A 26,482-nucleotide genomic window follows, 5' to 3' on the forward strand; every position below is an offset into this window, starting at 1 on the left:
CCTAGAAACGAGTGGGTTTCTTCGACACCAAAGCTGATAGACTTGTGGGGACAGTTCTTAGGAAGCCACCAACTTGTGTGTTTTTGTGTCAGAGAATGGGAGATTAAAAAAAAACACAAAACCGAAGAGAGTGTCTAGGAGGTAGGATCGAAACAGCTGAGATATGGGCAGAGATAAGCTTCCTGCCCTGAGGACACTTCTGACTCCGAAGTGCTCTGATTGGCAGGAAAACAAACGGGGAAGAAGAGGCAAAGTAACCAACTTCAGGTTTCTTGCAGTGTAGTTTCAATTCAGAGTTCGAACATTCACAGTGAAAGTACATCTTTTCAAAGTGTAGACTCTTAGCGGAGGGAAGAGGGGGACAGAACTGTATCTGAGTTTGGAGTGAGTCTGAGTAGCTAAAACAGTAAAGAAGCTTCTAGAAGCAGGGACACTTCTTGACTGGTTTCAACCCTCCTTAGTGAGAAAGCAGGGATTTCGTGAAGCTCCGACCTGAGGGGCTCTGGTGGAGAGAGCAGTGGAAGAGTGCGGGTCGAGGCAGCCCCGGGGCCAGCGCCCCTGCCACTCCCACCGGCCTGCCTGGGGGTGCGCACAGCGGGGAGGTCACCTTGACCGCGAGGGGGTGCGGCCACTAGGCCTTGAGAAACAGGAATCCCTTAACCAAGACACACACCGGGAGAGAAGAGGCAGAGCGAGCAGAAAGCCCCCATCTCAAGGTGAGTAACTTTCTAGAAAACAGACTGGATGTGGCCGAGTTCACGCTTTTCAAATGAAGACTGTGAAGGGAGCGGGGCCTGTTGCCAGGGCAGGGTGGCCGCTAGACGCGGCTGCGGGGGAGGCTGTAGTTAATTCGCCGAATGCCTGATCTCTACACCTGTTCGTTTAATGATGGGCCGGGTTCAGTGAAACATTGTCGCTTAAAGTCCTTTTTCTCAGTTGGTTCCTCGGAAAACCTGATAGTAAGAGTCTGGAGGATGTGAAAATTGAGCTCTTTTACCTCCGGCTTCACCTGCCTGCCTTTAAGAAAGCCTGGAAAGGGTGAACTTCAGTCATGAATGGTCGCTCTCCAAATACTGGTCATCCTAGGCAAGGGGTGACGAGCTCTCTCTGTGAAGTTAACATTTTTGGCTCTGCAGGCCTTCGGGGTCACTGATGCAACTGGTCCTCATTGCCCATGGACAGCCACAGACAAACGAGTGTGCCCGAGTTCCAACTGAACTATTAACAAAGATGGGCAGGGGGGAAGGCTGGCTTCGGCCGGCGGGCCAAAGTTTGCAGAAGCCTGTTCTGGGGGAATCTCGCTGGGGCTGAACCGAAGTCTCTGAGTGGAAGTGATTTTTTTGATCCCTCTGCGGGACTGAAAGCCTGGGGGTGGGTCTGTGACCTTCCACGCGCCCTGGTTGGAAAGATGCTCTAAAGGAGACCCTGGGAGGCAGACTGCTGCTTGTGCTGTCTTGCTGGAATCCTGAGCCTCTGCACAGCCAGGACATCCCGGCCACAGGCACTCAGTCCGCTCTCACCTCTGGAAGAAGGGGGAGGGAAGAAAGGCCCTCGCCGCTGTCACCCTCCCAGCTCCGGGGCTTGTTCTTAAAGTTTCGCGCAGGCTTTCTGTGTCGCAGTCCTCTGCTTCCCCGTGTGTGGGTACTCCTCTGAGCCAGAGGGAAGGATGTCGGAGCAGGAGCGGACCCCCACCCAAACTGAGAGCTTCAGCGTGAGCTGGGGAAGGCGGCTGGGGAACCGAGTTGAGACTGGGACCCTCCCAGGGTCCAGCAAGGGCGCAGGCACCTGGGGGAGCAGAACGGCTGATAGAGAGCAGAGCAGTGAGCACATCAGAGAAGTGTCTGTGGGAACAGCGAGGCTCCCCTAAAGACGGTCACCCAGACCAGGTCACCTAGTCTGAGGCGAACCTGGGAGGTGAAGTCACACTTCCATGGTTTGCTGAGACGTGTTCAGCAGTAGAGAAACCCAGTCATGTTTTGATTAATGCCATCCTTGAGGATGAGGCTTTTGTATACAGATAGCTCTGTTAGAAAAAGCCTCAAGCCAAAATCCCTTCATAAATCATGCAAAAAAACGGCTGCCTACACGACAAAAACAGCTCAGGCGCGGTCTCTGTTTGCCTTTGGTTAGATGTTGATAAATAGGGCGCATCCTTAGCAGAGTGGTAACAGCTAAACCTCAGCTTCAGCCCCATGTCCTTCTGCACCTTTTATTCAAATCTGTGCCCTCTGGGTCCCTGGAGTTTGGACATTTCAGAGGCGGGTGCCCTTCAACACTCCTCCTCTCTTGGTCAGGTTGGCTTTGGATCCCTTGGAATGAGGGGGTTATTCCAAGTTGTTATCAGTTAGTCCCCGTTTCCCACGAATCCTCCCACACAACTGATTCCTTACTCCCAGGGGCAGGGAGTTCACTGAGGGCCTGCCTGTAGGAGCCGCTGAATGGAAGATGCTATGTTCCAGCTAATTATTTTCGGGTCCACAACCAGCGTAGCAGACATCTGCTTTGTCCCTTAGTCTCTCTACCTGGACCTGAGCCACGTTACCCAGTCCGTACCCTCCTTTTCCCGCCCCCTCCCCCACACACGCTCACTCTCTCTATACGTGTATGTATATATATGACACTGGTTTAATCAGCACTTCATGATATTTATTTACTTACTTGTTTTTCTCCCAGTTTTATTGAGATTTAATTGACATACAGCATTGTATAAGTTTAAGGTTTGCAGCCTACTGATTTGACTTTCATACGTCATGAAATATATAGCAAGAAGTTTAATGAACATCCTTCATCTCATCTAGATACAAAATTAAAGAAATAGAAAACAACTTTTTTCCCTTGTGGTGAGAACTCTTAGGATTTATTCTCTTAACTTTCATATACAACATACAGCCGTGTTTATTATGTTTATCATGTGTACATTACATCCCTCATACTTAAGTATCTTATAACTGGAATTTAGTGATTTTTTTATACCATAAATCATTTATCTGACAACGTGGACTATGATCTTCTGCATTATTTATTTCCAGCTGTTATCAGTAAGCTGTGACTCAGAGCGTACCACTGGACCCTAGTCTTAGAATGCGCGACTCAGTCTGCATCTGCAGACCAGAGTGGTTGGGGGATCGAGCAATATCAATCAATTCAAGGCCAACAGCAAACTGTGGTGGCTTCTGCTTTGGAAAGCCCTGTGGTGAACTTAAGTCTCTTTCTATTCACTAGCCGTAATTTTTATTTAATTGAGATGAAATTCACATAACATAAAATTAACTATTTTAAATGTCTTTTAGTTCATCCACTATGTTCTACAACTACCGTCTTTGTCAAGTTCCAAAATATTTTAATCACCCCTCGAAAAACCCTAAGTTAAGCAGTCACTCTCCATCTCCCTCCTACTAGCCCTTGGCAACACAACTCTGCTTTCTGTCTCTATGGATTTACCTAGTCTAGAGATTTCATATAGACAGAAGCCTACGATGTGGGACCTCTGGTGTCAGCCTTCTTTCACTTAGCATAGTGTTTTCCAGGTTCATTCAGGTCGTAGCATGAGTCAGTGCTTCATCCCTTCTTATGGCTGAATAATATTCCATTGTGTGATTTAGCCACAATTTATCCCTTCTTCGGTTGGTGGACATTTGGATTGTTTTCACCTTCAGACTCCTGGGAATAGAGCTGCTAGGAACATTGGGGTACAAGTATTTATTTGTGTACCTGTTTTCTGTTCTTTTGCAGGTAAACCTAGGAGTGGAATTGCTGCATCTTGTGGTTACACTATTTAACTTTTTGAGGAACCACCAAACTGTTTCCCACAGCAGCTGTACCATTTTACATTCCCACCAGCAATGCAACGCACAGGGGTTTTGATTTGTCTGGATCCACACCAACACCGTTATTTCCCTTATTTTTGATTGTACCTGTCCTAGTGGGTGTGAAGTGACATCTCTGTGGTTTTGATTAGCATTTCCTAATGACTGATGGTACTGAGTAACTTTTCACGTGTTTGTTGGCCCTGTGTATATCTTGTTTGGAGAAATGTCTCTTCAAGTCCTTTGGATTGTTTGTCTTTTTGTTGCCTAAATGTCTCCAATAGCTTCCACTTGCTCTTAGACGCGTGTCAAAAAGTCTGCGAGTGCAGATGTAACCTTACCCCATCTATCTACACAGTCTAATCTCTTGCCACTTTCTGTCCCCATCTCCCCTCAATTGCTCTAGCTATAGTGATTTTTATAAAAAGTTCCTCCCAGAGCTGTGATTATTTATGCCATTGACACAGGTCCCAGGAACCATGCTTGGTGCTGGAGTGAAAGATGTAAGCAAGGTGCCAAGTTGAACTCCTTTATGGATGTCCTTCAAGACACTTTCAGTCCAGACCCAATTTCATTTTTGCGACTTCCCATCCCCTAGACTGAAGTCACATCATTTCCTAAAAAATGCCCCTTTTTGATGCTCCTTTGTCTCCTCTTCCCTTGTCTCTACTTGGAAAGTCTTATTCCAGAAGGAAGGATGTGGTACATGTTTTCCTACAAAATCTTTCCCAAATCTGTTAGCAAGAATTGTTCCTCTGGGATGTCTTAAAACTTGACCAAACGACTTGTACTGAAGTGCTCTAGTCTTATTATAATACACTGCCCCTTTACTCCTTCTGGCCAATACGTATGTGCGACTGGAAGGCCAAGACCATGCCTTTCTGATGCTTGTGTCTCCAGGACCTAAGCAAGGGACCTGGCAGACCTCTGGAAACATTTTCAGCAAATTGTTTCATTAAGTTACTTACAAAGCAGAGATGCAGAGATGACAGTTACCTCATCTGACTCTATCACAAAGCTGTTACAGGCACAAGTAATATAGATACTTAAGGTTTTGGAAAATAGAATGTTTTGGAAACATAAGGTGGCACTATACTTTTTTTTTATGGACACATTGTAATTTTCTTCTGATGATTATTACATTTTCGATTTCATCCCTGATTTATTTCATATTTCCTGAAAAAAGTTCCCAGCATTAGATCCTGATGTTAAGAAGACACCTGCTGCTGAACTTTGGGACGGAATCACACAGGAGCGTCAGCGTTCGCATTAGGCAAAATCATCTTTAGTGGTTCCTGCTCCCCCTTTTCTCAGTTTTCACCCACCTTTTATTTTGACCCTCTCATCAGGAGCCAGAAGCATTCTTGCAATTTCTCTTGTCATAGAGGCAATAAAATATTTTTATGCTGACGTGGCAATACATTCCTAGCAAGTTCTTAGGAAACTGAACGGTTACTTTACGAGAGAGGAAAGGGCGCCATGTTGAACCTACTGTGATTATATAAGATGTAACCATTGGGGGAAGTTGGGTGAAGGGTCCCCAGGTCCCCTCTGGACTATTTCTGCAAATTCCTGTGACTCTACAATTATTTCAAAGTAAAAAGGTTTTAAAAAGTCAACGATAATGGTAGATTTGTGTGTGCCCTGAGCCACGATACATTGGTATCTGGAGGGCATTCAGCGGCCCCTTCATCACCCCCGAAACAGATGCCTGAGCTCAGCAGAAGTGGAGGTGACAGGAAGGCGATGGCGATGGGCTGACCACGCTGGGGGAGCCATAGGCCCCTCCCTGTGCCCTTCCGGCTGCTCCCGCCTCTGTTCTCAGTGCAGACTCCCCGGCCCTCCTGTCTAAGGGGAAACACTCCCACCCCCATCCTGGTACCCCCTTTCCTGCTTTGTTTTCCTTCATGCACTGACCATCTATCTACATTTTGTACTTCTTTATTTTAGTTTCTGTCTCCTCTCACCAGAATATAAGTTCCAGGATAACAAGGATTTTTTTTTTAAAATTCATTCCTGTATCCTCGTCACCTAGAACAGGATTGGGTGCAGGGCACATACTCAAAGCATGTTTGTTCGGTGAATGAATCTTGGTAGAAAATGAAGGCTTGACAGCAAGCTGACTATTTCCCCGAGAGACAAGAAATTCAAACCTGCCCATCCTTGTACGAGAGCAGACCTGGCTTTGAAGCTCAGACCTTTTTCCTGTGTTCATACTTCAGAAAAAGAAGACACTGCTGATAGCATCTCTGAGGAAGGAAGCAGTGCATCGCGCTGGGACTGCATGTGACATTAAAAAAACCGTGTGTGTGTAGACCGGCCTCCTCGGCGGGTTCCAGAGATGTATTATCTTACTCTCCTCTTGGCTATGTTTCACGTGTACAAAGGTAAAGATAATGTCTTCATTTAAAATTTTTACTCCTTTTTTTGGTCTTAGAGTGTGGCATGTTCAGCACTTACAATGCTCTTGAGTTGGCTTAGATAATTTCTCATTTGTTCAGAAAAACTACAAGTTGCAAATACTGATGATCAGCAGTGGAAACCTCTTTAGATGAAAGTAGAAACTGTTAGCCTATACCATGATCTCAATTTGCTATCCTGCTAGGTCTCGGAAAGCTTCGAATAAGCTTAAGATGTCTATCTGGTGTTTTAATCACCAAGTCTAATCGAATAAACGTGATGCTGTATGTTTCAGCTCTATGTGAAGAGATATTCTGGGATACAACTGTTACACTTGCTGAGAACTTGACCCTAGAATGTGTGTATCCATCGACGGACACTTTAACCCAGATGGAGTGGTTCAAGGTCAACACGCAGGAGAAGGAGTCTATAGCCATTTTAAGTCCTACCTACGGTGCGGTCGTCAGAGAGCCCTATGCTGGTAGGGTTTACTTTTCAAATTCAACGCTGGCCTCTAATGGCATGACCCTGTCCTTTCGTAACGCATCCGAGGCAGACGTTGGCTTCTATTCCTGCTTTCTGCATACTTTCCCACACGGACCCTGGGAAAAGGTGATCCGAGTGGTTCCGTCAGGTACGTGACAATTTGATTTACCTGTTTACCCATCTGCAACATTTGATTCTATAAAGACCAAGTAGAAACTGTGAAATGCTTTATCGTATTTTTGTGCTGTTTTTCAATTCCATTTCTAGATTTTATGTTATATTTTTAGAGAATAATACAGTGAATCAATTTCATTTTTCTTAAGGTGCTATCTTTCTTAAGGTGCTTCTTCTGAGTAGAAGTGTTTCATGATTTGAATGTCATGGGAGAAAGCACAGGTTTTATCTTGTCTTAATGATAACTTGAACCTCGATTAAATTGTTGTTGGCAATGTTTGGGTTCAGGAGCCGGACCCCTCCCTTTAGTGCTCCACGCCAGCAATATGGTCCCGTTTCTCTTTGCTGGGGGCTCAGTGCTAGCTTCAAGCCCGGCCTGTTCAAAGCCCTTTCTGTAAACACCAAACCTGGATTTATTAGTGAATCTTGGGCAGGATTCAAGCCCTGGCTCCGTTTTTTGCCTCATCCAAGTTTCACTAGAAAGGAAGCTTCAGAAACTGCAAGCTGTCATTTCAGAAAGAATTGAATGATCCCTTGAAGTATTTCCTGCCGTGCCTACCGGTGATGGTGGTTTGATTGTGGTTTGATGCTTGGTGAGTTAGTCCCACGAGGAACAGACACATGGATCGAGTGTGGTGTGTTGGAAAAACTTGGATTTCATAGCCTTTACTTCTTTGTAACCTTACAATGGCCACTCAATCCCTCTGAATCTCAGGTTCCAGAATAATAAATTGAGTTAGTAACACCATTCTCTTAGTTGAATGGTTTAGAGATCATATATATAAAGGGCTTGGCCCGTGGTGGTCAGGGAATGGTAGGTAGTAATTATTATTACTGTCACTATTATTGTCTCCCAGGCTTTTGACATAAAATGACTAATGATGATATTTTTAGATGTCAGAGATTGTCTAGGGGAGGAAATAATTTTGGACTGTGTGTTTCCGGTCTGGTGACTCTCAGATTATGACCCACACAGACGTCCAGCAGAGCGCATTGTATGGCGTCTGAGACTGTGCTTTCTTTTTAAGAAATTCATATTATAAAAGAAAAATTTATAGTAATAGACAAGGAGTATCTAATGGGCAGGAGGTAAGAGAAGTTCCCATGTGTTAGTTTTCCCTTTCTCTTTAGGTGTTTCTGCGCTCAAGAATAATTTTGTGTCTGTGAGTGTCAATTAGCAACATCTCTTTAAATAATTATTTATTAAAGACTCTGTTTTGCCACTCAAGGTCTCATTTGCTGTTGTGTGCAGCTACTTGTTAAGTGCTGTTGGCAGGCCTGCAGTGTGTAGCCTACTTTGGATTAGTCTTTCAAGTGAAGGAGAAGGTGGGCGAGGATCTTAAAGCGGGGTGGGCTATTCCACATGTGACCTGAGTCACCACGGCCAGAGCAAGATGGGCTCCCCCTCCCTGCCTCGCGCAGGCAAGCTTTTGTGGTTTGGGTCCCAAATCAGTTATTCCAGCTCCTGTCAAAGGACAGCCAATTGGAAACAGAACCGTGGTTATCGGGGTGGGGAGGAGGGGACCTGGGGAGGTGCCGGTCAAAGTACAAAGCTGAAGTTTGTAGGATGAACCAGTCTAGGGCTCCAGTGCGCTGCGTGAATGCCATAGTTAATAACATTGTACTGGACACCGGAAATTCGCTAAGAGCGTGGGTTTCAGGGGCTCTTATCACCAAAAATGGTAACTATCTGAGGAGAAGATGTGTGGTTTAGCTTGGCTGTAGTAATCATTCCACATACCGTGGTGTCGTATATGCCTTAAACAAATACAACTTTTATTTTTAAAAAATGAAAACAGGTGGACCGATCTCGTCTGAAGGTTGAGGATAGAGGATGGCACTTAATCACTGAGAAACAAATGGTGGCTGCCACGCCAAGGTGGAATTTTTAGCATCATGTATGAATGATTTTGGCCATATTCCCCCATTTTTATCATCCAGATTTATTGCTCCTGTTATTATTTTGAAAATAGAAAAAGGGAGATTTCTGCTCCGTGGGGCTTTTTCAAAACCAGCGATGAGATTTTCAGTCACCAGTCGGAGACGGGCGAGCCCCACTACCTAATCTGAATTCTTTAGGATGGTATTCTTAGACGTACTCTGCTGTTGTTTTTGATCATTTATATTTTTAAAGACTAGATTGCATTACCTAGCCAGTATTTCATTCACTTTTGAGATTTGGAGGGCTTCCTTTTTAAAAACTAAGAACGACAGTGAATTTTAAAAATAAAGTTTCTGGGTTTCAAAATTAACCTTAAATTATTCACTTGAAATATTTCATGCATGCTTTACTAACGACATGGCAGGGTCTATAAATACTACATGCCTACACAACATAAAGGGGGAGTTGACGATGTATTTAACAGTGAAAGACTGGACGTGGGATCCAGAAACCCTAATTGTATGACAGACTGTAAGAACTTCAAAAGGATGGAGGGGCTGAGCCACACGCTCTCTGGATACACTGGTTTTCCTCTTTACTGAAGCTAATGAAGTGTGAGGCCCTCGGTCAGTGTCTTACCTCGATCTTCTTATTGGACCCCTACTGCATACTTGCCTGTGGATGTGATCTTGATTTGCAGGTGAGGACACTGAAGGGAAGTGAGGTCTAGTAATCCATCTGAGTCCTCAGACTTCGAATGTGTCCCACTGGATAGAGTTGCAATTAAAGGACAGAAAGTGACAGTTTGGGGGACACAAGAGCTGGCCGGGGCCCTCACATGAAGAAATGTCAGTCATCTGTGTGTCCTTTCGGTCCCCCTCCCCCTTGAGTGTCCAGCCCAGAGGTGAAGAGCAAATTGGACGTCTTATTCTGGGTAAATGATATTGTTAATACTAAAGCATGTTAAAATGTGTATTACCTTGAGCACAGGCATTTCTTAATTAGTAGCTGATTTGGAGCACGTAATGGTCAGAATGCTGCATGTGTTTCGCCACCTCACGGGAGGTGTGCAGGGGGCACTCGGGTGGCAGCCGTTTCCTGGTGGAGTTTGCAGGGCAAGTGGGGGAGTGGAGAAAATTACTGTAACCCGTGTGTCTCTGGCCTTACTAGTCAGAAGGCAAATGTAGTTGTGTTTATGGAAATCTCCCCCCAAACTGTGACCCACCCCAAGTACTCGGCTGACTGACTTTCACTGGGCCTTCTGTGTGTGAATTAAATGCAGGTGCCCTCATGTAGTACTTGTGAAACCCCAGCGGAGGGAGCGTGCTCCCATTATACAATTGAAAAAACTGAGATCCAGGGTCATCAGTGCTCAAGGCTGCCAAGCTGCCAAGTCACAACACCGGGTGAAACCAGTCGATGTTTCTGAAGAGCCAAAAATGAGATGAAGGGGAGCTTGACTCCAGCAGAGTGAGTGAGGAGGCTGGACCTTGAGGACGTGGAAGGAATTTTTTTAAGATAAAGTGGGGTGAGAAAATGGAGACAAAAAAAAAGTATGTCACCAGGGGTACTGATGGATTGGAGAAGGGCACAGGGATGTCTGAAATTCATGCAGGGGACAGAGAATGGATGGTTGGACTAGGGCATGGAGCTGCAGGAGGGTGTGGGTCTCACCTGGGCTCTGGGGCCCTTCACTGCGTGAGAGGCGGCCTTGGGGATCAGGAAGGAACCGTGACAGTGGGACCCTCTCCCTAATCACACAGCAAAGGGGCTCAGTATAGCATGCTCTGGGCTCTCAGGTAAGGTTTTATACAGTAGGTTCTATGTGAAAAAAAAGAGGCTGAAGCCCACCAGGCAGTGGAATGTCAGAGAAAAGCCTAGAAAGACAGGACGGCCCAATCTTGCCATGCCTAATGGAGTCTGAACTTGACTCTGCAGTGTAGACTGTGGGAAGTCTCCGAACATTTTCAGAGGGAGACATAATAAACCAGGTGTTTTCTTCACCACCTAGAGGATTAAACCAGTTGCAGCCTTGTAGAAGAGGAAGAGTTTAAGGGCAGGTGAACAAATAGTATTTTATGGACTGGAACACTTATCCACTGTTGGTAAGAGTGTAAACGGGCGTATCTATTGTATGGCTGGCGTTGGTAACATTCAGGGTTCTCCAAAGAAACAGAACCAATAGAATGTGTGTGTACAGAAAGATTTATTGTGAGGAATTAGCTTATGTGATTATGGAGACTATCAAGTCCAAATCTGCAGTGCAGGCCAGCAGGCTGGAGACCCAGGGGGACCAATGGTACAGATGAGGTTGGAAGGCAGGCTGCTGGAGAATGCCCTCTTGGCCAGGGAAGCCAGGCTTTCTGCCATATTCAGTCCTTCAACTGATTGGATGAGGCCCACCCACATTTTGGAGGCCAATTTGCTTGCTCATAATTCACCGTTTTTTTTTATTGAAGTATAGTCAGTTACAATGTGTCAGTGTCCATTGTACAGCATAATGTCCCAGTCATACATATACATACATATATTTATTTTCATATTTTTCATTAAAGATTACAAGATATTGAACATAATTCCCTGTGGTATACAGAAGAAATTTGGTTTTTATCTATTTTTATATATGGTAGTTAATATTTGCAAATCTCAAACTACCAAATTTATCCCTTCCTATCCCCTTTACCCTCGTAACCATAAGATTGTTTACTATGTGAGTTTGTTTCTGTTTTGTAGATGAGTTCATTAGTGTCTTCTTTTTCTTTTTTTTAGATTCCCACATATAAGTGATATCATATGGTATTTTTCCTTCTCATTCTGGCTTACTTCACTTAGAATGATGATCTCTAGGTCCACCCATATTGCTGCAAGTGGCATTATTTTATTCGTTTTATGGCTGAGTAATATTCCATTGTATAAATATACCACAGCTTCTTTATCCAGTCATCTGCCGATGGACATTTAGGTTGTTTCCATGTCTTGGCAATTGTATATAGTGCTGCTATGAACATTGGGGTGCATGTATCTTTTTGAAAAATTCACCAATTTAAATGCTAATCTCATAAAAAAAATCCTCCAAATTAACACATAAAGTTAACCATCACATGTATTTTGGAAAATGATATCTCATTAGCTAGTTAAACAACCCCCTTCTTATGATCTAATAATTCCACTCTGTTATATATTCTAGGGATTGCCCATGAATAGGAGAAATGGCTGAGAATATTTAAGGCAGGTGGATTGTAATAGTGCAAAAAATTAATGAATGAATGGTCACTATGCTCACCAACAGGGATGAGTTTTGGGAACATCATGTGAAAGAAAAAGTAAGATTCCTAAAAACACATAGGGTATGATTTCTTTCCTTTAAAGTTTAGAAATATGCAAAACTAAAAAATATGCCACTTATAGACACAAACACACGTGGTAAAACTCTAAGGAAAAGCAGATTTCTGAGGCACAGGCAGGAAGGGATCGAATCAGGAAAGGACACAAGGATCTTCAAAGTTTAGAATCAGATGTTTTTCTTAAACAGGCATTTTATTTCCCATCTGCCTTTAAACTGTTTTATGAAATTTCTTTCAAATCTATTGAATTTCTAATAAAAACAGTGGAAAAGGATGCAATTGCCATTTTAAAGCAGTTCACAGATGATTATCTAAGTTCAGGGTGAGATCTTCATTCTGATTTGTTCTGGACGTCAGAAAGAGGGAAAACTAGGATTTCACATTTTTATGACCCAGGGACTGAAAAAATGATGGTTTCATTTAAAAAGATAAGAAATTAGGAGATCGGCTTGGCTTGGAAGAGAGGAAGTAAGTCCAGTTTCAGATGCACTGAGTTGTCAAGTAGACTTTGACCAGCCAACGGTTGAAATTACGGAATGGAAAACCAGAAGAAAGTTCAGGATTGAAAACAGCAATTTTGGAGTCATCTGGATGATCACTCAGCACGTATGAAGAAGATGGTTAACTAAGGTAGTACTTGCAGATGGGGCAGAAGCTAAGGCCACAGTTAGAGGACCGTCTCATTGAAGTGGGTGGGGGCAGCGTTTGTGTTAAAGACTAGAGAGGGCGCGGGGTGGGTAAGAGGGAGAGGAGGGGGGCGCGAGGTGCAGGAGCCGTGCAGTATCGGTGTGGGAGCAGCAGGCGTGTCTACTGTCTTGGCTCACATGCGTAGCCTAGGGTCAGTCGGTTTCCCTCCACACACTCAGGTGCTCTGTGTGGCTGCACCACAGCCATCCAAGATTCCTCAGTCTGCCATCTTCCATACCCCAGCCCCCACCTCAGCTCAGACATGAGATGTTCCTCTCTGTCTCCATTTAAGGTTTCATTCCTTCCTGGGTTGGATGGGGCTCCCTGTGTGTGCTTTGTCTTCAGTGGTTCTTCTCTCTGCTCAATGTTTGCTTTTCTCTTGCCGCTTTGCTTTTTTCTAATGTTGGGGTGATCACAGAATTTAAATTTTATTTAAAGCTAGAAATGGGAGAGTGGCCCAAAATGTGGCTTGTATAAATGGGTGTGCTAACTTGTGGGAACTGAATTTACTTCCCCATTCATTCACTCATCTAAGTCTTCATGGAGAACCTGCTATATTCAAGATAATGTGTGTGGTTTAGAAGCTAGAAAGACATGGGTCTTAGCTCTAAATAGTATGCAGGGTGTTAGGGGAAATAAAAGCTGTACATCGGAAATTATAATTTAAAACAAAGAGTCAGTGTGATTGTGGTTTAGAAGATAGAATTTACTTTCAACCAGGAAATTCAGGATAGATTCCACCCTGAAGGAGGTAAGTCAGAATATTTGATGTGGAGACGGGTGGAGTAGCATTCAGGAGAACTGCTTTAAATATTGTCTAAAAAAACAGACAGCTTTGGCTCTGCTTTAACCTACTTTGCAAGCCAACCCACAATTGGCTTGATCAACAATTGATGCAGTTTATTCCAGTTTACAATTAAATCATGGCTTGGTTTATTTCAGCATGTTGATGACTTAATGCTTCAAAAGGCATAGGAATCCACTGTATTATGCAATTATATTTTATAAGCTATCTTAGGATATTTTCACACTTTCATTCATTCTGCATTTTATCTATCCCAAATTCAGAAGGAAGGAAGAAAAGGATGACAGTGACACTACCTTATGCATTAGTGACAGGTGCAAAGTGACGGAGGGGAAGACGTGGTCTAAAAGGCCTTTTTTGCCGGTCAGAGCAAATTCCAAACAGGGTTAAAAAGGCACAGCAAAAAGAACCTTTCTCACACTCTTGTTACAAGGCAGCAAGTTTGTCCCCGCTGGATTCTCTCAGCTTTGCCCACAGGTGCATCTCTCTTGCTTTGAAGTTGGGTGTTTTGGTTTTTTTTTTTTAAGAGTGGTAGAGAAATAAGAAAAAAATTCTTTCATATCATCTAAAGAAATAATAAATAATTTTTGATAATAAACAAATAGTAATATTGATAAATAATAAAAATCTCTCTTAAAGAAATAAAAATAAACTCTCTTTTAAGGTCCATTCTTACAAGCTCAGAACTAAGTCATGAAAGTTTCCCTGTCTATATAACGGTGTGCGCACACACACACACAAGATGCTGACATGGGGCTTAAAAAGAGTTCTGTAAAAACTTTCAGCAGTTTTTTGTTTACGAAAGAGAAAACTATTAAATGTTATCTATCAGAAATAGCCAACTGATGAAAATGAAAACGTTTTAAAGGCTTAGAAAGCTCACCTTAGTCAAGTAAAATAGCATATTGAGAAGGCAGATGACAAAGAGCGTTTTAAGGTTCCTGGAAGCAAAGTTATGGTCACTGCACTTCTCAAGGGTGAAATTAGTGGGAATTTGAAAGTGGAAACCAGAACCCAGGCCAAGGATGTCTTTATTGACCAATTTTCCATTTGCTAAGCAGGGGAAGTGACACTTGAGAGCATGTATCACCGAGATTCAGCGCTCAGGCTTTCGGGTTAAAGGTCTGTAATCAAAAATCAAAAAGGGAGAAATTAAAAAAAAAACAAAAAACTCTAAAACAAGGCAACACTGGATTTATATACAAAGTTAAATTTAACAGTTGAAGGACTGGTAAAGTTAACGTACAAGCTCGAACGTATATTTGGGTTTTATGAGAGTAGTTTTTTCTGTTCATCCATCTCAGTGCACAGGCCACTCTCCACTTTGTGACCTATGTGCCCTGTGAGGTCACCCTGTCTCTCCCACTTCTCAGCCGTGGCAGCATCCACGAGAGAAATTTTACCGTGGACTTGTTGGAAGACGCCCTCAGGCAGCCCAGAGCAGGGGATGGAGCTGGCTGGGGTCTCTGCCTGCGGTCGTTTTGCTGACTTACTCGAGCCCTACCCTTCCTAGAGTAGGTATTTTTATTTCCAAGGTGACCTTGTGGTGGGCGTGGCTTTGCCCACAGCCGAAGTGGGGAGGGCTGCTCCCCTCGGCCCGTGGGGGTCGTGTGGCTGCAGCTGGAGACCCGCAGTTCTTGGGTTTTCCTCTTTCCACTCCCAGTGAGCAAGGCAGCTCGCAGCTCTTCTGTCACCTGTGACCACAGCCTCCCCCCCTGGCCCCTGGGCGGCTGCCAGGCTCGGCTGGGGAGCTGGCTTCCTGCTGGGAGTGGGTGCCGCCGGGCGTGGGTGCGAGTGCGGGGCGGGACTGCGGCTTCGGGGCGAGGGAGGGCCCATCCGCGTGCCCGGGACCTGCTTGGCCCACGCGCCTTGAGACCCTCCCTGGACCATCTCAGCTTCTTGGTTCTTTTATTTGAAAAGTTCCTCTTATCAAAGGTTGAGCTGTGGAGGCGCGTTCACTTGGAAACTTCTCATAGGATGAGCGGGGGCCGTCAGGCACCTTCGTGGAGACCTTACGCAGACCACAGTGCTTACCGAGAGCAAAATGTGTTTGCGTTTTATACGGTAGAAACACTGGGTTTTAGATGTTTAAGAGCAAACAAATGAAAAGGGAAGTAGACGACTGAAGAAAGGGGGACAATGCCAGCCATCGGCCACCAGAGGCCTGAGCTCTCAGCCTGCTTCTCCTCCAGGGTCTTGGGTCCTGGCCCGGTCCCTTTAGCGCTGACAGAAAAAGGACTTGTTCTCCTGGCTCAGCTTGTGGTTGCTGGTTTTCTGTTTTTGTTTGGTTTTATGGGGGTTGGAGGTTGTAAGCAGGCAGGCTTTTCTGTTCCTTCGAGAACGTTTCTGAAGACATTTAAGATTTTGAAACCGTTAAGAATTTTAAAAGTCCATCCTTCAGGGATCAATGCAAAGTGATTCCCCCGGGCTCCATCTCTTCTCTTATTCCACCCAAGTTTTAATTAAATGACGCAGCTGATGCGGCTTCGGGCCCCTCCCTTGAGAGGTTATTCACAATCCAATAAATCTCAATGTGAGAAAATTTTCCCTGACTTCAGCCATTTAACTTACATTAAAAAAAAAAAAAAGCCTTCATAATCTGCCCAGAGAGAAAGGCCCGTGTTCCCTAGAAGACTGATATAAAAGCTTTCTAAGGATGGAGATATGAGATGCAACGTTCACATTTAATAGCACCGTAAATAGCCACATGCATCATACCTGCTGGTTTTAGTGGAGCCAAAAAGAAGGAAGTCTGGGCATGAATTCTGTGAGCATTTATGTGCACCATTTAAGCAGCAGAATGCTTAAGAAACCGAACATCCTCATTTCAGCAGACTACCCCTTAAGAACATATTTGTCCCATTTCTTGGCAGGCCACGCGAAATTCTATATGCTACCAACACTGGCATTTCCAGAATAGCTCAGTGCAGGGGTTTGTCTGTGTGTAGGATAACTTCCTTCTTGACACATAAAGAATCTGAGACTTCATAAAACTTTAAGTCACCCACCTAATTCATTCCACTAATGGCTACAGTACATTTATTTCTCTTTATAAACTGGTTGCTACAGTTGGAAGTCTGTATTCCATTTTTCATCTGGAAATAGCCAGGGAATTCAATCATTGCCTCTGAGACAGAGCTCGGTAACATTCACGCACATCCCCAGATGAGATCATTTTGTCTGTCCCATTAGCTTGTGACACCACCATTCTCAAATTATGTCCTTATTATCTTTTAAGAAACATAGCTGCTCATTTAAAGAAGTGAGTAAATAAAAATAAAGAACGTTTATTTAACATAGGACTTGTTACTTCTTCCTCCTGTTTTCCTTAAATCCTAGAAATGATTCCTAAAAGAAGGGATATTTAACCAGATGGAAACATCTCCAATTACTGGTAATTTGTTTCTCTGAGCTGACATACTGTTTGAATTTTTATTCGTTTTAACACATTCTGACGATGACGTTTTCGGTGAAAATAGCAGAATTGAACCAAAGGGAAAATTATTAAACCTTATTGTTCAAATGACACTTTGAGGTGTTGGAGTCTGATGTTGAATGAATGTTGATAACAGTAATTTAAAGAATTGTAAGCCCTTTCTGAATGCATTGAATAGATGTTTACTGTTTGCTGTGAGAAGAAGAACTGAGTAAGAAGGTCGCTGTTTTCCGGAAGCTTTAATCTAGGAAGGAGGGACATACTATACGTTATGTGAACATGTGGCCCCAGCAGTGGAACTTGACAAGTGACACAGAGTGACGTCTGGGGTGTTGAGAGGTGACGTAGGTTACTTCCAGTTTGGGGGACCTTGAAAGGCGTCTGCATGAGGCTGGAAATCTGGGTGTGATTCCAAGGAATTCACTGCATAAAAAGTACATTTGGTCACAGGCTTAGGGGAAGGGCAGTGGTGGAGAGTCTAGTTTGAACTTCCTTGGTGGTGAGTAAAGTTTTCAAACAGGGCAAGTCACATGTTGGTCATGGCAACCAGTATTCGGAGCCATTACTCTAGCAACTGCGTGTGGGATGGTTTAGAAGCAAGGAAAACGGAAAGATGGGAGACTGGGAAACAAGGAAGAGGGAGCCTGCAGTCCTGAAGCCAAGCCGGGCACTCCCTGCCTCCAGGGCACAGCCCACCCATGCAATTGTCACCAAGTCTTTGTTTACCTTCCTAAGTTACAAATAAAGCTTCCCCTCCTCCTGGGCCTCCTTCCCATTCCCTTCCAGCTTGCATTCAGTAAATGTTCACTGGATGTCAGCTGTGGGCCAGGGGCTATGTGAGGTTGGAGGTGCATAGAAATGTCCCAGTCTCTGCTCTTAGGCTCAAGGCTCATTTATGATGCCGTTGGTGCACAGGACAGGTGTTGGTGGCAATAGGATGGTGGTGTGTGTGTGTGTGTGTGTGTGTGTGTGTGTTAAAAGAATGGTTGTTGAGAAAGGGAGGGGGCCACTCAGGAAGCTTCAGAGAACAAAAGATCCTTGAGCTTTATTCATAAAGGAAGATGAGAAACTCCGGGCTTGAAGGACGGCCGAGCTGATAGGATGCACTCCCGCTAATGGAACGAAAGCAGAGTGAGTCTGGTGCGCTTGGGGTCTGCAGGATGCTTAGTAAAGCCACGTGTAAATCAGCTTCAGTGGCTCGTGCAGCCAGGTGGTGAGTCTGGAGGCGCGAGTAGCAGAAAAGAAGAAGTTTGATGCCCTCTGTACGGGGGGCTCCAGATTTTGCGTGGACGGGGTGGGGGCCGTTTTCAGAACACTTGACTGGGAATGGTGTTTGCGTAGCAAGGCCGTCTTCTTACTTGGATTGCTCTGTCTTTGCAGTGGGGCGGGGTCGTTCCGTGTTCATGTCACAGCCGTGCACCACGAGCCACCCAGTCTGCGGCACTCCGTGCTGGCGGCCCTCGCAGAGCACCGGCAAAGCACCACAGAGACCGCTGCAGCAAGTCAGGCAAGAGAGGAGAAGAATTAAATGAAGGCAGCACAAGTGGGGATGAAGCGGGGGGGGGGGGGGTGTATTCAAGATAGATTTTCTTTCTAGTGTACTTTTCATTATTTAGATTTCTTCCCCTCCCAAAGATTCGGAACTTACATTTAAAACCTGTTACAGCTGCCAGGACGTGGGCTCAAAAGTCGCTGGAACACCGTGTCCCCTGCCCACTTGCTTTGCTGGGACTTTGGTCACTGGCCACTCCTGCTCCTCGTGGTCTCTTTATCCTAATTTTTTCTTTTCAACCCACACCCCTCCCTTCTCGCCCAGAACAGGTGCACACGGTGGGTTTATAATCCGTGTCTGATATTCTAACATCAGACGGCTCTAGTACTGCTGTGTTTTCCCTCTGCTGCTGATTCCTCCTCTCACTGCTTTATTTCCTTATGTTCTTGGGTTTGTTTTTTTTTTTTTTTTTTTTTAACTATTTTGACTGTGTGCTGCTCCCAGCTCTTCAAAAAGCATTTCTGGGAGTTCTCTGAGGCCTACAATAAAGGGACCTTCGTTCACAGAGGAATTGTCTTGGATTACTTTGAACTTGGGCTTTATGCAGCACGCATGTTTTGGGAATTGACTAAATTCACGTGAGAACTGACTTGTGCTTACAACTATTCAAGGGTTTTTCTCTTTTTTTCCCATAGTCTCCTAGGGATGTGGATCAGGGCAGGTTTATTTTCGGTTCATCCTTACCCTCAGACGTCTCAACAACTCCCCACCGCAGGTCGACCCTGGGCCTTGACACCCATTTCACTTGTGTTGTGTGAGGCTCAAAATCAGAGCTCAGGTTTGCCTGGATTGGTCAGGTGCACTCAGGGCAAGGGTGGCTTATTTCAAAGTTCTTACCTGCCTGGTTTCTCACTTCCTCTTAGATTGCTCTTGGTGTCTCCTGTGTTGTCAGAAATGGGATGCTTTTAAGATATTTTAAATCGTTTAGCATGCACATTTAGTTTTTAATGGGAGGTTTAGTGCTAATAATAATGGAGCCTGATATTTTACTAGCGATGGAAATATCTACATTTCTAAAATATAAATCCCACCCCACCAATCTTTTCTGTTCCCAGTCTTTCTCATTTGAGTCAGTATCCTCGCAGTCTCAAAGCCAGAGACATCATCCTTTATACCTTCTTTTCTTTCATCTTCTCATTTAAGTGGTTAGACTTTCAAAATAAGTATCTCATCCATGTCTCAGCCTATGTTGCAAAGCACTATTATTTCTCACCTCTGTGTATTTTTTTAAAAGTTTATTCATCATCTGGCGACTTTTACCTGAAAGTCTGATCTGAGTACTGCAGCCCATCAACTTCCCAGAAATACAAGATCGACGCCCCAGTTGTCTGTGCGCTGCATGCAGATGAGGGGTGCCGACCTCCTTCCTCTCGTCACCCCCAGATGAGGCATGCAGTCTGCTCAGCCTCCACATTTCTGCGAATGGGCCCCATGATAGATTACAGAGAAGAAGAGTTGAGAAAGGAGAGGATTTCGTTCTGAACTGAATGTTGGGTGTGAAGCAGGAGGATTCAGGAGCGGTGCCAGGTTTTCACCTGTGACACTGGGCGGATGGTGCTGTCATTTCCTGAACTGGGGTGGATGGCATGAGAGGACTGTCCGGGCGGGAAGCGGGGTGCATCACCTAGTTCACAGCATCCCGGTGATGCTGGCTGGGCAGGAGGAGTTTTGAGTCAGAGCCCAAGGGAGAACTTGGGTTGGAGATGTGAGTATGGCGGAGTCAGGGTGTGCATGAGTGTGCACACAGGGCTTTGGCTAGTGATCTTGTGCATAAATAACTATGGTTTCTTGAATGTTTATTACGTGGTGGCCCTAGGCATGTAATTAGATCCTTTCACTTAATGCTCACAATAACCCTATGAAGTAGATAGTATTGTTAATACAAAATTTTGAAAATACATGAAAACAGAAAGTGAAGGACAAACTGTGTAGAGTGTAGGGAGAACAGAAATTTAGCTCATAAGTGTGACTCGGTGGAACAATGTTAAGGGGACATGTCATGAAGAAAGCCAAGATGAGAGGAACGTTAGTAGACGGGGAGATGCCTCACTACCCACACCGCACTTTGCAAACTGAGACCTACTACTAAGATCCACTCCGTTTTCCCAGCACATTTTCAGAAATCTGGAGACACTCATAAATATCTGGACAGACTTTTTATATTGACTTGACTTTCCTGCTTGGGAGCATTCTCTGTTCAGAGTAGCAGCTGCCTTTTTGTGAATTACACATTTTTCTCAAGTTCCCCACAATCCACACCATGCCTTATTCTTCTACATTCGGGCTTCAGTCATTTCTGTTACCTCCCTGGATCCTCTGGGAATCTGATGTTCCAATCCTCATCTACTCAGTTAATCCTAAATCCTGAAAAGTGCCAATCAAGACCTTCAAGATTTGGCCCTGTGTACATTCTAAACTTGTCCCCTTGTGTACCCGAGAGTGGGTTAAGTTTTCGTTCCCTAAATGTCCTCTGTGTTTCTGAATTCAGTGTCTTTGTGCCTTTTCTTTCCCTTAAATAGTCTGTCACTCCATAGCCTGCTCATCCTTCAGGGAACAGCTAAAGAAGCCTCGCCCCGTCCCGTCCCTGAAATGGAAAGCGCTCTCTCCTTCTCCGCCTCCCTAGATGTTGTTTGCAACTACTTTTAAATTGAATGGGTGTTCTTTTTTCTATATTCCACCTAGGGGTTACCAGGTCAGTTTCTTCACTGCCTCCCACCAAAAGCCCCAGATCTCTCCATTGAAGACCATATCCTGTCCCCTCTCCATGACCCCAACGGTGCTGGACACAGTGCTTTGCACTTAGGAGACTTGGCTCACAAAACAGCACAGGATGAGGGCTAAGGGAAGGGAATGATGCGCCCACAGAAAATCAATCAGCAGTAACCGCTAATCAGTGAGTGGGAAAAGGTGTTTATTCCAAACACAACTAAGTGGAGCAGGGCCACCCCTTCTGAACACCTTCCAGGGAGTGTAAAGTAATCCCCTGGGTGCTAAACAGAGATTTATAGCCCATTGTACTTATACAATATAATTTAAAGTATTTTTGGTGTAGTTTTTTCCCCCAAATTATTTATTTGTTCCTTTCATTCTGAAAGAAAAGTGGAAGAGATTTTTTTTCCTGAAACATATTCTTTCCAGTGGGCATTTATTTAAATGTATCCAACCGCTTTTCTGCATATTTCACAGCTTGCTGAGATACCCTGGTAACTCACCCCAACTAGCTGGTTATTACTAGAATGGTTTAGTGTCATCGAGGGATGAATGGATAAACAACATGTGGTAAAGACACCCAATGAATACCTATTTAGCCTTAAAATAGGAAGGAAATTCTGTCACATGCTGTTACATGGATGAACCTGGAGGCTATGATTCTAAGTGAAGTCAGTCAGTCACAAAAGGACACACACTGCACGATCCCGCTTTTATGAGATACCTAGAGCTGTCACACTCATTGAAACAGAAAGCAGAATGGTGGTTGTCAGGGTTGGGGGCCGGGGAGGGGGCTGGGAGTTGTTTAATGGGTGTAATGCAGAGTTTCAGTTCTGCAAGATGAGAAGAGTTTTGAGGATTGGTTGCACAATGATGTGGATGTACTAACACTGCAGAACTGTATGCTTAAAGATGGTTAAGGTGGTAAATTTCATGTTATACGTATTTTACCACAATTTAATATAAAGATAATATGTATTAGAGATATAATTGTGAGTTTGGTTACAGGATTAATTCATGGGAGATTTCACTGTTAACAATTTCCTTTTTAGAGAAATTCTTGCTATCTTTTGCTTTGCTTTTTGTCTTCTTGACAGTAAGAAAAAAGTGGATTTGTTGATAAAGAACTTTGCATTCTGGTTCTGCCCTTCTTCCTACTAGTCCTGTGACATTTGCAAAGTTCCTTCATATTTTTTTTTGAACTTCAGTTTATTTACCTATGGAATGGAAATAATAATATATACCTTATGGGCAAGCTTGAGGAATTAATGAGATAATGTGTGCAAGGTCCTAGGAGGGTCCTGGTACACAGTTGGTTGCATTGGATTCCCTTTCCCTGCTCCCTAAAAAACTGGATATTCTTGTTCTGTCAGGGGTATCTTCACAGACACACAGTAAGCGACTCCCGGTTGCCAGGTACTCCGTCGGGAACCTGAGATATTACAGTGAGTGAGACGACATAGCTCCTGCCCTCCTCCGAGTATGTACTAGTCAGGGAGAGAAGTAGATAGTACTATATCACAGTGTGATAAATGCCAAAGGGAAGCCACCGGAACCCTTGACCGTTGTCTTTCCTCATTGTTCAACGTGTGTAGAGGGGTGTCTGACCACTAGGGGAGGAGTAGGAGTTGGCCAGAGAGGGAGCAGGAGGAACAGCGTGGGCAAAGGTCCAGAGAACAAAGAGAGGATGTGAGGTGTTCGAGGTGGGGGCCCATGACCCTGGAAGGTAAAAGATGAGGTAGGGACAGGGACAGGTCAAAGGGAGAGGCAAGCAGGGGCCACGCAGTGAGTGGTTCTGTGCTGGGGACTGGGACGTTACGGAAGGGTTTGACTGCGGAGAGAGATTAGATCCACTGCACTGTGAAGAGCAGTTTGTGTGGAAGTGAGACTGGCGGGAGCAGGGCAGGAGGCTGTTTCAGTGACACGGGCGGGAGGGAATGGGACTGGACTAGTGCAGGGCAGTGGGACGGAGAGGTATGGAGGAGGCAGGATTGACAGGAGCCAGCAGCTGGCAGCACGAGTGGGTGAGGGGAGAGAAATTCAGAATGGCACGGTTTCTGAACGGTAGGCAGACAGGGAAGGAGCCAGCTTGGAAAGGGGAATATGGCTTTGCGGTATCTGTGGACAGAAAGTGGGGAAAGGAGTCTGGGAAATCTTACTGCGTTGCGTCCACTGGCTCTCCTTACCACAGCACTGTCTACTGAGGAAGTTCCAGGTGCACTAGGTGTTCCTTTTGCAGAGATCGCACTGCAGTGCCCGTCCGAGTTCATATCTGCTCCAGCATGTGCTCCCAGCTTTCTAGACGGGAGTGAGCCTCTGTGGAGTTCATCTCTTGACCTATCTAGGGTTCCTCTGTTGGATGGTGTCCGTTGGAAACATACTTGTTCTGCAACATGGCAGCCATTCGTAAATATCAGGTGCAAGTTTTGGAAACAAGTGGGCATCTAGCATCTGCAGAGAAACTTGACTGCAGGTTCCCTCTTCCTGGGGAGAACGTTTTTGTCCAGTTCCTGAGTTAGGTCGAGCGCTCATCATTTCTTTGGAGTAACATGTGACCTCTCTGTTCTAATGGGAAATTGTGGAAAATCCCTAAGAGTTTGCTCCATAAAGATGGGAACCAGTTGAGTCCTTAAGCATCCTTATTCTCATTCTCTTTATTCTCTGAAAAACTTTTGCTGTATGTGCTATTTTCAAATGCTATCAAATTTCTCTTGGGGGAGGGAGGTGGGAAGGGACAGACTGGGAGTTCAAAATTTGTAGATACTGACAAGCATATGTAGAATAGATAAACAAGATTGTACTGTATAGGCACAGGGAAATATATACACAATCTTGTGGTAGCTCACAGAGAAAGAAATGTGACAATGAATATATGTATGTCCATGTATAACTGAAAAATTGTGCTCTACGCTGGAATTTGACACAGCATTGTAAAATGACTATAACTCAATTAAAAAATGTTAAAAAATTTCTCTCATTCACTTTCTCTCTCTAATGTATCTAAAACCTTTTTGGCATTTATTTTGTAGTCTTTTGCAAGGTGTTTTTCAAATGCCCTTTTGGCCCAGTTACTCATTTGTACCTCTGGGCTTCACCCTCTCCCAGTTGAATGGTCTTTTGCTTTTTTGGCGAAACCTTCATCCCAGAGTGAGGCAGCTCCTCCACTCTGCCAGTCTGGCCATAAGGGCTTTTGTTTTCAGCACCTCGCCCTTTTGATCTGCAGCACTTAACCTGCCCGGGACTTATAAAAAAAAGTTTTTCAGTAGTCTTGGGGTTCCTTTGGGCATTTTTTTACCCTTTCAACTGTGTCTTTTGTAACCAGAAAATGTTCATTTTATTGTCGTTTCAGCTTGTAATTGTGCATAATTTCCAACGATTTTTTTTTTTTTTACTTTGTTTTCTAGTTAAAATTGCCTTTAGTCATTTTGATCATGACAGGTGCTTCGAAGTGCATAACGTATGTATCTATTCCATTTCACACTGTGATATAAATTTCAGTGTACTTTTATTTCCTGTAGATTCAGAGACCAGTTATATGTTCAACCCAAGTGCAGTGGGCCTAGAGCTTTTTCAGAGGGGGATTCAAGATAGAGCTGTAGCTAAATGTAAGGAGGCCACCAGTTTAATTTTTCAGTCTGCTCCATTTTGTATAGTATTTTCCTCCTAATTTTCCAACATTGGCCAGAAGGTCTCGAGAACAGCCCAGGAAGCAGTGCTCACATTGTAAACCTTTGAGGTTCCTGTAGTACTTGCCTATTTAGATGATTTCTGTGTCTGCTGTCCTTTTATGAATGATGCTGCACTATCTTCTAGAAACATTTTCTCTTGTCCAAAGGCACAATCTCCATCGATTTCTGTTGATTATCCTCTTTCCACCCTGAATCAGAGGTGTCATTTATATCAAACTTGTCACTGTCTTGCAAGTTTCCCATTAATCCCCTTCAGTCTTTGTTAGGCCCCCAAGGTATGTGGAGAGGAAGTTTTGGATTACTGTTGGTCAGCTCCCAGGTCAGGAAGTGGGTAGAGACTTCACTAGGGAACAGCAAATTTTTAAAAAGGCCGGAGCTGACTGGGGCCAAGCAAGGATGAGGGAGAACATTTTGGCAGTTGCTGCGAAGAGACTTGAAAAGTCACGTGTTTGGTGGATTCTAATCAGTCGAAGCCGCAGTCCTCCTGTGTCTCCCAGCCCGTCGTCCTCCAGTCTTGTCTTCCTGCAACCTGACCCCTCCTCTCCAACATGATGTTGTATTTCACTGTTTCATTTCCACATTTCTGCTTCAAAACTACTCTCAATGCCTCGATCATCTCTCCCTTTCACCCCATTTGGGGTGGAACTGGGTGGGCTCTGAAGGCTCGCTCCCAGGCATTTGTTCTCGGCACGGCGTGTCCTCAGTTTGGCCTAGGTCTCGGTTTTCTGACTTCATGGGATGAGTGCAGAGATGAGTCTGGGTGCCTGCTGACGCCTGGCACTTCCAGGTCGGGCCTTGGGCTCTTCAACACGGACTGTGCCTGTTACCCCAGTCTGTGTTTCGTGTAAACTGTCATAGACGCTCAGCAAGCACTCGGGGCCTTTCGTCTTGACGGTGAAATGGTTTCTCATTCCTCATTAGGCCTGTATTTGAAAAATAACATTTCTTCTCTTTAGTTAGAACAAATGTAAAATTTTGCAGTATTCTTGCCACATCTCCAATGTTGTTATGAAAACCTTCTGAATGTTTACTTTTCCATCTTTGTATATACCTTTGTGCCTCATTTAGTGAGTGATAACTGGTCATTTATTATGGGGGATTTCTTATGTTTAATGTAACTGGTAATGATGGGCAATAAAACCAGTAAGGCGCCTCCTCAGCGTAGTCATCCAAAGGCAGAAATGGAAGCTTGTTTTCAACCTCTATATGCGCACACCACTCAAACCAACCCAAACAGGACGTATCTCTTATGAAAATTAAGAGAAGAGCCAAGATTTTTCAAATAATGTAACAAATGAAGAGAGGGGTGCATCAGTAGGACAGTAAGGGCTACATTGCACACTGCACCGGACGTTCCTTTGTCTCGTATCTGAGTGGACATTTGAAAGTAACAGGAGTGTGTTTTCTGTGGGAAAGTCCTGTGTGTCAAAACACATGACGTGAAGGTTGATAATATTTAGGGCAGAGAGACGGGGGCAGCTTTGATCAGAACCAGTGGAGGGAGAGCAAAAA

At 44.4% G+C, this 26,482-nt stretch overlaps 1 protein-coding gene across 1 annotated transcript in view; it reads left to right on the forward strand.

Annotated features, from left to right (window-relative positions):
* The first annotated feature begins 296 nt into the window (after positions 1 to 296).
* The window catches only part of CD226 (CD226 molecule), a 66,009-nt gene continuing 39,823 nt past the window's right edge, over positions 297 to 26,482 (forward strand). The window contains exons 1-3 of the mRNA XM_006192478.3: positions 297 to 716; positions 6,029 to 6,193; positions 6,502 to 6,840. Coding sequence (XP_006192540.2) covers positions 6,148 to 6,193; positions 6,502 to 6,840 — 385 coding nt within the window. The 5' untranslated portion in view covers positions 297 to 716; positions 6,029 to 6,147. The remainder of the gene's footprint in view (positions 717 to 6,028; positions 6,194 to 6,501; positions 6,841 to 26,482) is intronic.

This window comes from Camelus ferus, chromosome 30 (assembly GCF_009834535.1).
Source record: "Camelus ferus isolate YT-003-E chromosome 30, BCGSAC_Cfer_1.0, whole genome shotgun sequence".
Classification (NCBI taxonomy): domain Eukaryota; kingdom Metazoa; phylum Chordata; class Mammalia; order Artiodactyla; family Camelidae; genus Camelus; species Camelus ferus.